Genomic DNA, 16,849 nt, shown 5'->3' on the forward strand with positions numbered 1-16,849 from the left:
GGAGGGAATGAGACGTTTTGTCCTCCCGGCCACGGCACTGAACCGAGCCACTGTTATGGCCGAACCTGAATGGACAGAGGCGTGATTTCCTCCTTTTATGCCTGTATGTCTGGGGGAGGGACATGCAAATTCTGTCTGCAAATTTCTCATTGGCCTTTCCTCAAGTTCAGAGAGGCACGAGGCTCTCAAGAGAGACCCCTAGTGTCACTTCTTCGACACAACTTCTCGTTCCCTCCATCAGGGAACAGAGTTTACAACAGTAACCTAGACGTTATATCAGGTAAATGTTTACAATCTCATGTAGAACATAAAGTACTAGTAAAGAGTTCTCAAAAATCTAATGTCAACAGTCTTTATGGATGTGTATTTCAATATCCATACATAACAGAGAACCATGCAATCTTTATTGGTTTTAAAGTACGGAGCTCTTTAGAGGACAGGGAGGGAATATTTAGCACAACAACTTTCTTGGTATATAAATATATATATATCTCACATGAGTTGAAAAGAGCAGTCCGACATGTGATTTACTGCAGTTCTTTTAAATCCATGTCTCCTCTGCGCCCGAGGGATTATGGGATAGTAAAGTTCCCAGTTGATCCGCACTTCTGAATCTCGCAGAAAAGTAGGTCATCTGGGTGTTTCTCGCATACTCTTTAATAAATACTGAGGATTCAGACATGGTATTCCATTGGCATACTGTTTTTGGCATCCTAGAAAGTAGGGAAGTATGGATATTGATTGCAGTTTCAATGATGCTAAGGTGTTTGACAAGACATTGCTATTTGGTTGCTAAGGAATTCTGAGGTGTTATTAGGGTGTTGCAATGCAACTGCTAGGTGGTTGTTATCTGGCCGCATCGCGTCAAAAGCATATAATTCAGCCTATGCAGAATTAAACGTTTTTGACTGCAAGTGCTTTTCATGTGGAGTTCAAAGCAGCGATTGATGCAGGAGTTGATGTCCTGACGTGAATCTTGAAAAGTGGATTGTCACAGTCTACAGGCAGATTAATATTGCGGAGGATGACAGTTAAAGAGATTTTATACCCATTACAATGAATATGCAGCCTCTGGGGAGACTAGTTCTTTCAATAAGTCAAATTCCCACTTAGACTTCCACTTAGGGAAACGTTTAATGTTACTTGAAATGGTGCTATTAAAGTGCATTTCCACCTTTATACTGTGAAAGGATTTGTTTGGAAAATGTAAATAAACATTATATTGTTACACATTGTTTTGTTTTATTTCTTAAAATGGAGATGTAGTGTAAATTTCAAAATCTGCGATTAATTGTTCTATGCACTATCTGCAGCACGTCATTTAGAATATTCACTTGACTAGTGTAGACAAGCCTCAAGTCATTGTGGTGCGGCATGCCAATGAACACGTCCAGAGTAGACCAAGGTGTAAGATACAAAAATAAGTCTGATTGCTTAGAAATGTCAGACCTTGCCAGAACAAACCTCAAAATTTGGACAATCATTCATGTCTATACCACAAACAAGACACAAAGTTTAATATTTACTTTCTGAGGTGAGCAATATTAATAGTAATGCTTTAGCAAACACCTGATTATTTGATTCTTTCATGAGATGCATACCATTTACTGTATCTTTGTGGTGGTTATAACAGAACTTGCTTCTTTGCTTTTTCCTAAACCAGAAAAATGTGCATTATTTTAGACAAAGAATGTTTAAAACAAACTCTCAGATCACAGGAAACTAAAAAAACAAATCCATTTGTGTCCCATTCATTCTAGACAGTTTCATTCAACGTTTTTCTAAGGAAAGATTGTGGCTTGTTATACAGATGAGACAGGGTAAAGACTCAACCAATGTCTCTGAGTGTAGGTGAGTATTTTGGAGCACTACTCTGATGTTAATGTTGGCGATGTCCTCAAAGCTTCAGCAAGCAGAGCTGGGGCGGAGTGGCTGTGCTTGAGGCCCAGGTGAATGAGTAGGCTGGGATGTTTTCTGTCATATTTTCAGTTCATCTGGCTTTGTACAGTGTGTGTGTGGAATAAAATCTTTATTGCTGACATATCTGTGCCTCTTCTGTTATTGATATTCAGGGGAATGTTAAACTCCTCCCTCTTATTTCCCTGCAATCAAATTAATATTTTATGTGTGGTATAAAAAACAACATCTTTATGTAAAAACTAGGCAGCTAGAAACATAAGCTCTGTAGAATACACATGTGCTCGTATAAGATTCAGACTAATATAGCTAATGAAAACTGAGCAATTCTTTATGAAAAATTTGATAAATGAAAAAAGTTATAAGGAATGACATTTCACAGATGAATGCTGTGATTGACCGATCAGAAACAGGTATTCCAAAGAGCATTTAACATTAAAGGTTTCATGTACAAAAGGATCATTAAATGTGTGGTCAAATGTAATGATTTACTAAAGTGAGGCTGGGAATGTCCTTCATTGTGGTTTAGTACCATTACAATAATATATGAATAGTCTATTAATAGAGCAAACCCTTCTCTGAACTGAACTGTTTGTGTGGGAATTAATATATTAAATGCCACATACACAGAAGGAAAGTACAAGTGCTACTTGGTGCAAGGATGAAAATGTCTAGGTAATCTTAAAGGATTAGTTCACACAAAAATGTAGTCATTGTTTACTCACCCCTATGTTGTTATAACCATATGGGTGGGTTGCACCAATAAGGATTAAATTAAGCAGAGTTTAGAGCTAATCCAGGGTTTGTTGTTCCAAATGTTATTATAAACTGAGTTGTATTGCACCACTTAATTTTAAATACGGTTTCACAAATCAGAAAATTAAACTTTTAACCCGTGAAAATATTCGGAACATATCTGTAGATCATTAGTACACAGGGCCGATCAAGGATGTTAAGAAAATGTCGCAGCAGCGTGTACAATGTAACAGACTTTAAAATATGACATCATGATTCATGAAAAAAGGACCGCACGGGTCTCGGATCCACCGCTTCCCCTCGTCAGTGCCACTATTGTGGCCAGATGCTGCCGACTGAAACAAGTATAAGCGAGGAGGGGACCAATAACGATCAACTGCTGCTTGTAACTGCTCTTGTTAAATGCTGAAATTATGGTCTATTATCACTTGTCCTCGAGCGACCCATCTCTGTCCGGTGTCTCTGTAAAGGATGGGGAAGTGGGTAATCGCGCCACCACCTAGACGCGCACACCAAATTTGAAAGCACATATTGCAATCAACAGCTCAATATTTCGGACCATAATAAACATAAATAATATGATAAACGTCCCATGTCCTATCGTGAATGCGCACAAGAGATCAATGGTCATTAAACATTTGACTAAATAATAAATTTGATTTCGGTTTGTTTCTCACCAAACCCTATTTTATGCTTTCATAACAAACATAGGACTCATGGAATAGTTTATTAGACTTCTGAATTATACTTTTGCATTCTTTTGAGTTAGTCATTATAAATTGCCATTGCGCATACGTATGACATCATTGAGCGCAACAGCTTTTCACAATTTCTCCCTTTGTGTTAAGAAAAAGAAAGAAAGTAATTTAAGGTTATAACAACACAGTGGTGAGTAAACAATGACTGAATATGCATTTTTGGGTGAACTAATCCTTTAATTTCTATGATATATACGTAATAATCCTTATTACAAACATAATAATTGTCATTATGACTAATTTAAGACTGTTAAATTTGGAGTCGATCATTATAACTAGTGGAGCTTGTCTATCCGTCCATCTGTGTCAATAAATAATTAATAATAAATAATAGGGATCATAAAAGTTGTTATTGTTTTTTATTTTGTACTACCTATTTGGGCATAACAAATATTTACATATACAATATTCCACACCCTTGGTCTGTCTGTCTGTCTAAACAGAAACTTTAATAGTCTGTCCAATTGGGATTTCAAAGCACACAGGCTGTAATTGCATTCACAAGCTTTTATTACTTCATAATACAGTTCTGCGCATTGCTTGAATAATTTAAAATAAGACATAAATATTTTATTTTTTGTTTCAAGTAACATGCACACACAAAATGTGCTTTGGTATACTGCAGTGAGACAACAGGAAGATAGAATCCAATTCAAGTAAACAAATATGTTTTGCCTTCTATTCAATAAGCTACATGTACGATTAAGGAGAGGTTCTTGATGTATTATACCAAAATATTCTTCTACAATACAATTTGGAATCAGCCTTAACCAATTCATTGTTGCTGCTCCTTATCTGCAAGTCTCTTTGCTTTATTCTGCAGGTAACGCGCTTTCCCTTCTTCAAAACGTTTCTGCTCCTCTTCACCTTCCACCTGTAGAGAGAGAAATTACATATTTTAGACACAGAAACAAAGAGAGTGAAGTTAAAACCCTCACGGAATTAAAATGAGGGTTTTGTGGCTTTATGTCCATGTGTATTGCGCTTTAAAGTAGTCTCATTTCAATAGGAAAGATGTATTGCGTCTGCGATAAAAAGAACTGCACTCTGCTATCCATTTCATGGGGTCTTTAAATCATTTTAAATTGTGATGTTTGAAAAGCTTTGATTTTAAATATCACAAATGTATCAAATCCAATAAAGCATTAAGAGAAGTCTCCAAAAACTTCCTCAGGGTGCACCTGCGTGACACCTGTCAACGGCAGTGAATGTTTACAGGGTTTTTTCAGCTGTACTTTTCAATACATAATGAATAATGCTAATTAATCCACAAGAGAACTTTAGTGGAGGAAATGTGTCAACACATTGCCTTCACAGCATTGTTACCAGTCTGGAGTGTAGTGTTGTCTAATTGCCACTGTTTTTAGTGAAAGAGCTGTGATATCATCACAACAAAATCTGTCATTTTCAAATAATTAATCCATCTGTTCTAAATATCATGACCGTGCTTGAATTTCTGTAACCAATTATCATGCATTTTTGCATTATTGTTCTTAATGAGTTGGAAGTTAATTGTGATTGAAATATAATCAGGATTTAACAATGACCTGGCGCTATTGTGCAAAATATGTGGCATAATCATACATTTATTTTAAGAAATTATTAGGGCTGTTGATTTAACACGTTAATTCAGTGTGATTAATTATATTAAAAAAATTATGCATATAATGTTATCATGTATCCAGACCGTAATAAGGAAGATTCCTGAGCAATATTAATGCTTGAAATACCAGCTGTTTCCTCCAGGGGGCAGAAAGCCAAATTTCAGCTGTATAGGCAACGTGCATCTTATACAGAGAACAAACAAACCCATCAGCAGACAGCACAACACAAGGACGAGTTCTTGCATTCAAAACAGCTTGACGGAGCCCAAATCGGAATTTAGGGATCTCAAAACGTGTTTTTCTAAGTATTAAACAACATTTAACTTGACACAGTGACCTAAAAATGCTATGAATATAATGTGACGCAACCAAAGTGAGATGCTCCAAAAGATGGAGGGAACGAGACATTGTGTCAATGAGTTGACAATAAGGGTCCCAATGGAAAATGCCACAAGAGCTGAACCGGGTTACGCAGACTGGTGGTGCGAGACAGGCAGAAATCTGTGTGTCTCGTAGCCAGAGCAGCAAGCCGTTGCGTAACTACCCTCAACACAGGCATGAAGCAGTCCCCTACACCTTGGGGAGCTGCTCAGAAGTTTAAGGGCTGGCTGGCCCAGCCGTAGCCTTCTCTCTATTGGAGAGGAACAAATTAATCAGCTGGGGTCCATATAAGGTCTACGTTGGGGGGTGTCCCTCCAAAGAGGAGGACACTGTGGAGAGGGGGGGACTTCTAAGTGGAATACAACACACGGTCTTACTGGGTCGGAGTGGAAGCATGTCGTGCAGAGTGGCACCGGGGTAGGTCCTACCCACAAACACGGTAACCAAGGACAGAGGGCCCTCTGTCCAAGGAAGACGCGGTTTACCAGCAGGGAAACAATTTTGCAGAATATACATCACACAGGGTTACCTAAGGAGACAACCAGCACATGTGGAGCACTTACCTCAGTACAGTGTCTAAGTGACGCACGTACTGGGGCGTCGGCAAGCCTCTCCGAAGACTCGGCAGCTGCTGGGCTAAGGAGGAAGAACGTCCAGGGTTCACACTTTTTACGAACGCAGCTGGGAAAAGAGCGCATGTATTCACCCCAATGGAGAGGGAAGTCGCTATGCGCAAGTTGTACACCTGGCCAGCTGACCCGAACTTACCTGTTTGTGTCACCTGATAACACAGGATGAAACTGGCTCATCCATGAGGTTATAAAACCTTGCAAAGGTATTAGGTGTTGCCCAGCCCGCAGCTTTACAGATGTCTGCTAGAGAGGCACCGCGGGACGGGCAACACCTAATACCTTTGCAAGGTTTTATAACCTCATGGATGAGCCAGTTTCATCCTGTGTTATCAGGTGACACAAACAGGTAAGTTCGGGTCAGCTGGCCAGGTGTACAACTTGCGCATAGCGACTTCCCTCTCCATTGGGGTGAATACATGCGCTCTTTTCCCAGCTGCGTGACAACACCTCTGGTAGAGTGGGCTCGAAGGCCAGCAGGGGGTGGCACATGCTGGGCATGGTATGCCATGGTGATGGCATCGACAACCCAGTGAGTGATCCTCTGTTTGGAGACAGCGCTTCCTTTCCGCTGTCCACCAAAGCAGACAAAGAGCTGCTCGGAACTTCTAAAGCTTTGCGTGTGATCCAAGTAGATGAGAAGAGCACACACCGGACACAGTAACGCTAAGGCTGAGTCTGCCTCCTCCTGAGGCAGCGCTTGCAGGTTCACCACCTGATCCCTGAAAGGGGTCGTGGGATCCTTGGGCACGTAGCCCGATCGGGGTCTCAGGATGACATGAGAGTAAACCGGTCCAAATTCCAGGCATGGTTCGCTGACAGAAAATGCCTGCAGGTCCCCTACCCTCTTGATGGAGGTGAGCGCCGTCAGGAGGGCGGTCTTTAAGGAGAGCACCTTTAACTCAGCTGACTCAAGGGGCTCGAAGGGAGATCCCTTCGTGACTTGGGGGGGTTAACCCATCTTATCTAGCCCATCTTATGTCTTTTCCCATTTGCATCATATGTATGCCAAGCTGACATGGTCCTCGGAAGTTAACTGCTCTTTAGTGTAGACCTGCGTAGTGAAATGAATTGTTCAATTTTTAAATGCTAATCATGCATTAACACACTGAAGTGTGTGTGAGAGAAAGAGAGTGTGTGTGAGAGAGTGAATTAAAAACTAATGCACTAGGTTAAAATGAAAAATATGTAAATTATGGAGAATTCTTGGTTAACGCAAACTTTGATATGTTGGGTTATGTGATTGTTTGTGCCCCACCAGAAATAATGAAGCTGAGATGCCACTGGATGTGTCACACCCAACACTACTCAGTTGCAGCTCTATATGTGCTTTGCAGTCACACTGAATGGACATCAAAAAGATAAAAATACAAATAAGTGAGTATAATATTTTGTATAAAAAATGTTATACTTAGCCCTGTGACAATTTTTTTTTTTAAAGAAGAAACATCACTGTTCCATTACAAGTGTTCTTGGTAAGTGAAATAGCCTATTAATTATTAGCATGTATTTTCTATGCAAGCAAACCACAGAGCACAAATGTGATTAAAACTCAAATAAAATGATGTGCACAATATAAAGATGATGCAATAGTGGCAATCTAGTAGCAATTTCTTTTTTAATTATTACATTGATAAGGCCCATGAGATCTTGCACTGTGTTAAAACGAACCTGTAACCCGCACAAGAAGAGACAGTCACAATGTAAGTCAAACTGCGTTTTATTGGTAGTAAAAGCAGTGCAGGCGAAAGTACAAAAACAGGGCAAATCCAGTGAAGAATGGCCAGGGAAAGCGTAGGGTCGAAAGCCGGGGAGTCAAGGAGAGTAAAGGGGGCAAATCCGGGAGAGTAGTCGAGGGGAGCGAGGGTCAAAGCCGGGGAAACGAAACAAACACGTAGCAATAGGGGACTCGAGGGAGCAAAAGACAGGGGAACAAGAGGAGCTGGCAAGCTAAGAGGGAACGAGTAGGGAGGTCAAAACTAGATGAGACTAGCGGGGGCAAAACTAGACGAGACTAGCGGGGGCATAGGAACGGGAAACTAAACACAATAACCAACACCCGTGAAACGGAAGTGCTGGGTATTTATACGGGAAGGTGCAGGTGTAAACAATGAAAGGTGACGAGATGAGTGCAGGTGAAACTAATGTGTGGGGATCGGAAGCGCGTGAGTGCAGGTGAAACTAATTTGTGGGGATTGGAAGCGCGTGAGTGCAGGTGGTCATAATGTTCAGGCTGAAGTGCGTGAGAAGCAAGCATGAGTCAGAGGGGGGAGATAGTTTACGAGCGAGAGCTCGTAATAGCAAAACCGGGCGTGGAAGCCTGAGGGAGGAAAAAGAGCGTACGAGCTCAAGGGGGCGGAGCGAGGGAGCGGGAAGCGAGCACGCTCGCGGAGTGTATGTGTGCGTGCTCGAGGAAGCGGAGATGGGGCAGAGGAAAGGGGTTCGTGACAGTACTCCCCCCTCTGAATAGGACGGCTCCTGACGGCCGCGCTCGGCTGCGAGGAGCGCGAGGGAACAGAACGAGCGTGTGAGCTCGGGGGGACAGAACGAGCGTGTGAGCTCGAGGGGACAGAACGAGCGTGTGAGCTCGAGGGGACAGAACGAGCGTGTGAGCTCGAGGGGACAGAACGAGCGTGTGAGCTCGTGGGGGACAGAACGAGCGTGTGAGCTCGCGGGGGACAGAACGAGCGTGTAAGCTCGTGGGGGCAGAAGGTACAAAAGGGAAATGAAACAGTCCATGGGGGTCAATGGGCAGTTCAAGGCAAGGTCAGGCGGAACATAGTGGACAGGCGGGTGGTCGGGAGGTCTAGGGGGCAGCCATAGGGCAGAGACTGGGTCAGGAGGTCTGGAAGGCGAATGGAGGACAGGGACTGGGTCCGGGGGTCTGGAAGGTGACCACCGGACAGGAATAGGGTCCGGAGGCCAGGGAAGAGGCCACAGGACAGGTAGAGGGTCAGGAAGTCCGGGCTGAGCCGTGAAAGGCGGAGCCGTCAGAGGCAGCACCGTAGGTGGCTCTGGAGCTGGGGTCCTGGAAGGCTCCGGAGGTGGAGCCAACGGAGGCTTTAGGGGCGAAGGCCTGGAAGGCTCTGGAGGTGGAGCCGAGGGAGGCTTTAGGGGCGAAGGCCTGGAAGGCTCTGGAGGTGGAGCCGAAGGAGGCTTTAGGGGGGAAGGCCTGGAAGGCTCTGGAAGTGGATCCCATGGAGGTGGCGCCGTAGGAGGCTCCAGAGGTGAAGCCTTGGAAGGCTCTGGAGGCAGAGCCGAGGGGGGTGACGCCGTGGGAGGTGGCGCCGTAGAAGGCTCAAGGAGTGAAGCCCTGGTAGGCTCTGGAGGCAGAGCCGGGGGAGGTGACGCCGTAGGAGGCTTGGGAGGCGGAGCCGCAGGAGGCTCGGGAGGCGAATCTCTAGAAGGCTCTGGAGTCTTAGGGAGCAGAGCCGTAGGAGGCTCGGGAGGTGGAGCCGCAGGAGGCTCGGGAGGCGAATCTCTAGAAGGCTCTGGAGTCTTAGGGAGCAGAGCCGTAGGAGGCTCGGGAGGTGGAGCCGCAGGAGGCTCGGGAGGCGAATCTCTAGAAGGCTCTGGAGTCTTAGGGAGCAGAGCCGTAGGAGGCTCGGGTGGCGGAGCCGTGGAAGGCTCGAGAGGCGGAGCCCTAGGAAGCTCTGGAGTCTTTGGGAGCAGAGCCATGAGAGGCTCGGGAGGTGGAGCCATAGGAGGCTCTGGAGGGGGAGCCGTAGGAGGCTCGGGAGGCAGAGCCATAGGAGCCTCTAGTGGCCGAGCCCTGGAAGGCTCGAGAGGCTTGAGGGGGGGAGCCATGAAAGACTCGAGAGACGGAGCCCTGAGAGGCCTGAGAGGAGGAGGAGCCCTGAAAGACTCGAGAGGGGGAGCCCTGAGAGGCTTGAGAGGGGGAGGAGCCCTGAGAGACTCGAGAGGCGAAGCCGTGAGAGGCTTGAGGGGAGGAGCCATGAAAGACTCGAGGGGCGGAGCCCTGAGAGGCGGAGGAGCCCTGAGAGACTCGAGAGGCGAAGCCGTGAGAGGCTTGAGGGGTGGAGCCATGAAAGACTCGAGAGGGGAAGCCCTGAGAGGCGGAGGAGCCCTGAGAGACTCGAGAGGCGAAGCCGTGAGAGGCTTGAGGGGTGGAGCCATGAAAGACTCGAGAGGCGAAGCCGTGAGAGGCTTGAGGGGTGGAGCCATGAAAGACTCGAGGGATGGAGCCCTGAGAGGCGGAGGAGCCCTGAGAGACTCGAGAGGCGAAGCCGTGAGAGGCTTGAGGGGTGGAGCCATGAAAGACTCGAGAGGCGAAGCCGTGAGAGGCTTGAGGGGTGGAGCCATGAAAGACTCGAGGGATGGAGCCCTGAGAGACTCGAGAGGCGAAGCCGTGAGAGGCTTGAGGGGTGGAGCCATGAAAGACTCGAGGGATGGAGCCCTGAAAGACTCGAGAGGCGAAGCCGTGAGAGGCTTGAGGGGTGGAGCCATGAAAGACTCGAGGGATGGAGCCCTGAGAGACTCGAGAGGTGAAGCCGTGAGAGGCTTGGAAGGAGGGGGAGCCCTGAGGGACTTGAGGGGTAGAGCTCTGGGAGGCTCGTGAGGAGGAGCCCTAGGAGGCTCGTGAGGAGGAGTTCTCGGAGGCTCGAGCGGAGGAGCCCTGGGAGGCTCGAGAGGAGGAGCCCTGAGAGACTCGTGAGGCGGAGCCCGGGAGGGCTCTGAGGGGCGAGCAGAGGCTGACAGAGCCGTGGTAGACTCTGAGAGTGGAGCAGAGGCCGGCAGAGTCGTGGAAGACTGAGGGCGGAGCAGAGCCCGACAGAGCCGTGGAAGACTCTGAGGGCGGAGCAGAGGTCTGCAGAGCCGTGGAAGACTCTGAGGGCGGAGCAGAGGTCTGCAGAGCCGTGGAAGACTCTGAGGGCGGAGCAGAGGTCTGCAGAGCCGTGGAAGACTCTGGGGGCGGAGCAGAACCCGGCAGAGCCGTGGAAGACTCTGGGGGCGGAGCAGAACCCGGCAGAGCCGTGGAAGACTCTGGGGGTGGAGCAGAACCCGGCAGAGCCGTGGAAGACTCTGGGGGAACCTCTGCGGTCTTGAGCACAAGACGAGACTGGGGAGAAGGGGCCCTCTTCCTTCTCTGACGTCTTCGGCCAACAGGGGATGTGGCCATGGGGACGGTCGAGGCTACAGGCGCTGGCTCTGGGGCGGTCGAGGCTACAGGCGCTGGCTCGCTGACCGTGGCAGACATGGGCGCTGGCTCGTTGGCCGTGGCAGACCTGGGCGCTGGCTCGTTGGCCGTGGCGGGCATGGGCGCTGGCTCGTTGGCCGTGGCGGGCATGGGCGCTGGCTCTCTGGCCGTGGCAGGCATGGGCGTTGACTCGCTGGCCGTGCCAGGCTTCGAGACTGGGGCCGTTACAGGCTTCGGGGCTAGGGCCGTGTAAGGCTTAAAAACGGGGGCCGTGTAAGGCTTCAAGACGGGGACAGTGTAAGGCTTCAAGACGGGGGCCGTGTAAGGCTTCAAGACGGGGGCCGTGGTAGGCTTCAGGACGGGGGCCGTAGTAGGCTTCAGGACGGGGGCCGTGGTAGGCTTCAGGACGGGGGCCGTGGTAGGCCTCGAGACGGGGGCCGTGGTGTAGAGCGCTGGTTCTGTATCTGCCTCCCACACAGTAAACGAGGAACCAACGCACAGCAGGGCGAGGTCAATAAACTGAGCCAGGTTGAGAGAGCAGCGACCACCAGGCATGTATGATGAGGCTGGCTCATTCAGTCCATCTTGAAAAATGTCTTTCAGAACCACCTCATCAAAATTCACCTGGTTGGCCAGGGCACAAAAATCAGTAACATAAGCCTCCAAGGTTTGGCTCCCCTGACGCAAAACCATGAGTTGGGCCGCTGGGTCCACGATGTCGAGGGCGGGGCCACGAGCCACACAACCGCTGCCTCGCACAAAAAACCCTAGGTTAGCGTCAAAAGAGCCATCAAACCTCTCAGGGGGTTGAAGGCTCACGGCGCTCAGAAATGCGCTGGGAGCATAAACGGGCTCAGGGACAGACACAGGTAGAGCAGGGTGACAAAAGTCAAACAAAGTGCTTACCTGCTGTCCCTGGGCCGTGAGTGCGTGGTAATCTCTCCCAGCCGCAAATCCGCGCTCTGAACACGCCACGAAAATCTGCTCTAGAGAGCTGCGCGAATCCGTGGAGTACATTGTGACAATGAAAGGTTGGTTATTTTGTAACCCGCACAAGAAGAGACAGTCACAATGTAAGTCAAACTGCGTTTTATTGCTAGTAAAAGCAGTGCAGGCGAAAGTACAAAAACAGGGCAAATCCAGTGAAGAATGGTCAGGGAAAGCGTAGGGTTGAAAGCCGGGGAGTCAAGGAGAGTAAAGGGGGCAAATCCGGGAGAGTAGTCGAGGGGAGCGAGGGTCAAAGCCGGGGAAACGAAACAAACACGTAGCAATAGGGGACTCGAGGGAGCAAAAGACAGGGGAACAAGAGGAGCTGGCAAGCTAAGAGGGAACGAGTAGGGAGGTCAAAACTAGATGAGACTAGCGGGGGCAAAACTAGACGAGACTAGCGGGGGCATAGGAACGGGAAACTAAACACAATAACCAACACCCGTGAAACGGAAGTGCTGGGTATTTATAGGGGAAGGTGCAGGTGTAAACAATGAAAGGTGACGAGATGAGTGCAGGTGAAACTAATGTGTGGGGATCGGAAGCGCGTGAGTGCAGGTGAAACTAATGTGTGGGGATTGGAAGCGCGTGAGTGCAGGTGGTCATAATGTTCAGGCTGAAGCGCGTGAGAAGCGAGCATGAGTCGGAGGGGGGAGATAGTTTACGAGCGAGAGCTCGTAATAGCAAAACCGGGCGTGGAAGCCTGAGGGAGGAAAAAGAGCGTACGAGCTCAAGGGGGCGGAGCGAGGAAGCGGGAAGCGAGCACGCTCGCGGAGTGTATGTGTGCGTGCTCGAGGAAGCGGAGATGGGGCAGAGGAAAGGGGTTCGTGACAGAACCATAACACTTACATTAATGTTCCCTTTGTTAAGGGTTCACAAAGATGTTCATAAGTAATTTACAAATGCATGACAAATCATTGATATGCTGTTATAACAACATTAATAAAAGGGCGACTTTCACGCAATACCTGCCAAACAGTGAGCATATACTTGCATGATGCTTAATAAACACACTAATTCATAATTTTTTTTATCCCCCTTTTCTCCCCAATTTGGAATGCCTAATTCCCACTACTTAGTTGGTTCTTGTGGTGGTGCTGTTACTCACCTCAATCCGGGTGGCAGAGGACAAGTCTCAGTTGCTTCCGCTTCTGAGACAGTCAATTCATGCATTTTATCACGTGTCTTGATGTGCGTGACACCGCGGAGACTCACAGCATGTGAGCATTACTCTCCACAATCCACGCACAATTTACCACATGCCCCATTGAGAGCGAGAACCACTAATCACGACCACGAGGAGGTTACCCCATGTGAGTCTACCCTCCTTAGCAACCGAGCCAATTTGGTTGATTAGGAGACCTGGCTGGATAACTCAGCACGCCCTGGATTTGAACTCGCGACTCCGGGGGTGGCAGTCAGCGTCAATACTCGCAGAGCTACCCAGGCCCCTACACTTATTCATACTTAATCAAAAACATAAAATGCTCTGTTTTTTTATTTATTACACAATGCAGCAAATATTTATTATTATAGTGAGATAAAAAAATGGGATTATGTCAATTTGCAACTGTGTGCTTAGTGTATTATATTACCTAATTACTGTAATTTCTTGTCACGTTGATGTAAAAAAAAATTACTAACCTAAGGTGCTAGTCCTAAAATGTTCTGCAAAAACACTTTTCAGGTCTTCATGGTCATTCACAGCATATAATAAAGGCTGATGATCATTAAACCATACACATTTTTATGTACAGTTTTCTAATGTTGGCAGTAATGTAGGTTACTAACCAATTTGCTTTATGTCTCTAAGTAAACGTACACACAAATAAACCAGAAAAACAAAAGTTTTCCTTATTATAGCTTCACTTCCCAATTCCCCCACCATTCTGTTGTATATATGTATGCATTGTAAGTATGAAAAAGATCAGTTTGGACATTCTGCAAAATTTCTCCTTTTAGTTTCCACGGATGAAACAAAGTCATACAAGTTTAGAACAACAGAGCGTGAGTGAATGATGACAGAATTGTCAATTTCGGGTGATCTATACCTCTAACTAGTCATTAAGATTCTGAGAGTCAGTTTTTTTGTTGATATGTTGAAACCTCATCCAATTTGTCTGAAGATTATATGTCCATTTAAGCCTCAAGTAAGTTAAGTAATGATCGTATTTGCCAATTGCAGAATATTTCTTGGAAATGTGAAATGTGAAATGAGAAACGAGACTGCACTTTGGGACCGCACCTTCATCATGGATAAACAACAATATTGTAGGAGCGAGCGGTATGTAGCTTTATCAGTTGACGTTAGGCTTCACGCCGCAGCTGTACACTACACCATAGCTATTCTTATCATTGGCTAGTCATGTGCAGCAGTGGCAGATGGCTGCCAACCTTAGGGAACAAAGAGTGACAACTGAAGCAGCCTGGCTGATGAGGGCATGTGCACAAACAAGAATCACAGATATGGAAAGCATATGCACTGCAACGCTATGTAAGCACACAAAATGCACACAACATTACAGGGAGGATACTGTTGAAGCTCAAAACTGTGAATTTTATGCTTTTGAAGTGGCCCAATTTTGAACAATGTAAATTATTGCAAGCTTATTTAATTTTAGAAGAGGCATGCAGTTGATTGATTAAAGCAATCAGCCACAAAAGGCCATGGATTACATTGTATATCCCTTCCTTGGTCTTGCAGAACCTTTGAAACCATTAAGAACCATTTAAAAAAAGGGTCAAAATGACCCACAATCTGACCACTCTATTAGGTACACCTTTACATCTACTTATGCATGCGATTTATCTAATCAGCCAATCATGTGGCTGCAGTGCAATGCATAAAATAATTCAGATAGGCGTCAGGACCTTCAGTTAATGTTCACATCAATCATCAGAATTGCGGCATGTTGCGGCCACTAAAACACACAAACAAATGCTTTGACTTACGTCACTGGCAAGTACGGTCAACATAAACCCATATTGGACAAAGCAAATGCAACCTTCCATGCTCCTCTGACTCAAATGGGGGAGGAAAGAAGGACTCCATATTAATAGTCTGTGAGCAAAAGGACGTAGTAATAAGCTTAGGCAAATAGCCCAAACAAGGTCTCAATATGACCTATGATAGCCCTATAAAGCGCCACTAACAGGAGCCAAATCTGATCCTCCTGAACCCTCTGCAGAACTGTATGCTGCAGGCTGATCGAGGAGAGAGAGAACCAGAGGGGACAGTTTGAAGTCTTGCTCGATGCGAACAGGTCCACTTCCAATCTACCAAACCTCCTCCGGATTTGTTCCACAATCTAAGGATGTAATGTCCATTTTTTGGGTATTAGACCCTGTCAGGACAGGAGATCTGCCCCCAAATTCAATTGGCCCAGAACATGCACAGCTTGTAGAGACATTATATTGTTCTGTGCCCACAGAAGAATGCGATGTGCCAGCCTCAGCATGGCATGAGAGCGCACTCCTCTGTGATGGTTGATGAAGGCCTCCACCTTCCTGTTGTCTGACCAGATGAGGACATGACTGTCCCGAAACTCTGGAAGGAAAACCTCAATGCCAACCACACTGCTAACATCTACAGATAATTGATGTGCCAATTCAGCCTCTGGCCTGTCCACACTCCATAAGCTATATGACTTTCATACACAGCACCCCAATCCACGGAGGAGGCGTCAGTGGTTAACACATTGCGGCAACACACCTGTCCCAGTGGAACGCCATGGCAACAGAGTCTGGTAGCGCGTCACTCTGAAGGGACAAAACGCATGCTTCAGTGGTTGAAGTCCCTTATGGAGTCCATCCAGCACTGAAAATGTCTTGTATACAACATGCCTTAGGGAATGACAGATGATGCTGTGATCATGAACCCAAACAGCCTTTGAAATGTTCTCGTAAGCAGAACACGTCCCACTATTTGCCCCATTTACCCACAAACAAGTCCCCAGTCTTCTAGATGACCCTTCCTCAAAAGCTGCCAGCCTCCCCATCTCCGAGCATCACTCCTGAAATGGGGGCGCTCTGAATCTGAAATCTGAGTGTCCAATTCATCACACATAAAACTCTGAACCCTCAACCAAAACTCTTGGATCTTAACACACATGGGCCGTGTCTCCATCCTCCGACTGACCTCGCCAGGTGCGTCTCCAAGACCAAACCTATACAATCCAGAGGGGGTCCAACAGAATCGATGTAATATCCTGAATTGCAAAAGGCGCACCTCTGCATGTCCAGATGCAGACCTGATGTTTTTGAAATCCTAGCCCACACTCCCTCCTCCAATACCCATCCCAAATGTTTCTCCCATAATCCTTTGATAGAAGTTATAGCTCTATCCCCCAGACTCTGAATTAGCTGGGAGCAATACACAGATGCCTTACAACTCTTTCCAAAAGCAGCAATCACCACTCCCAGAGTGCCTGCCACTCCAGGGGGGTGTATGACACTCCCAAAAACTGTACAAAGCAGGTGGTGCAACCAAAAATACCCCCAAAATAATCTGGGAATCCCAAAATGTTTGAACCAAATTTTAAAATGAACACTCCACTCTCACATAGGTCACGGAGTGCAGTAACCCCCTCACAATCCACTCTGACCAGCAGAAAGGGAACCCATCAATATACAACCCTGGGTTCAGCCATATGCTTGAGG

At 46.9% G+C, this 16,849-nt stretch overlaps 1 protein-coding gene across 4 annotated transcripts in view; it reads right to left on the reverse strand.

Annotated features, from left to right (window-relative positions):
- Positions 1-3,775: 3,775 nt before the first annotated feature.
- The window catches only part of LOC127620882 (cytosolic acyl coenzyme A thioester hydrolase-like), a 164,868-nt gene continuing 151,794 nt past the window's right edge, over positions 3,776-16,849 (reverse strand). For all 4 annotated transcript variants that reach the window (XM_052094218.1, XM_052094220.1, XM_052094221.1 and 1 more), the window contains one exon: positions 3,776-4,305. In XM_052094218.1, the coding sequence (XP_051950178.1) occupies positions 4,207-4,305 (99 nt within the window). In that variant the 3' untranslated portion in view covers positions 3,776-4,206. The remainder of the gene's footprint in view (positions 4,306-16,849) is intronic.

Source organism: Xyrauchen texanus, chromosome 27 (genome assembly GCF_025860055.1).
Source record: "Xyrauchen texanus isolate HMW12.3.18 chromosome 27, RBS_HiC_50CHRs, whole genome shotgun sequence".
NCBI classification, from domain to species: Eukaryota; Metazoa; Chordata; class Actinopteri; order Cypriniformes; family Catostomidae; genus Xyrauchen; species Xyrauchen texanus.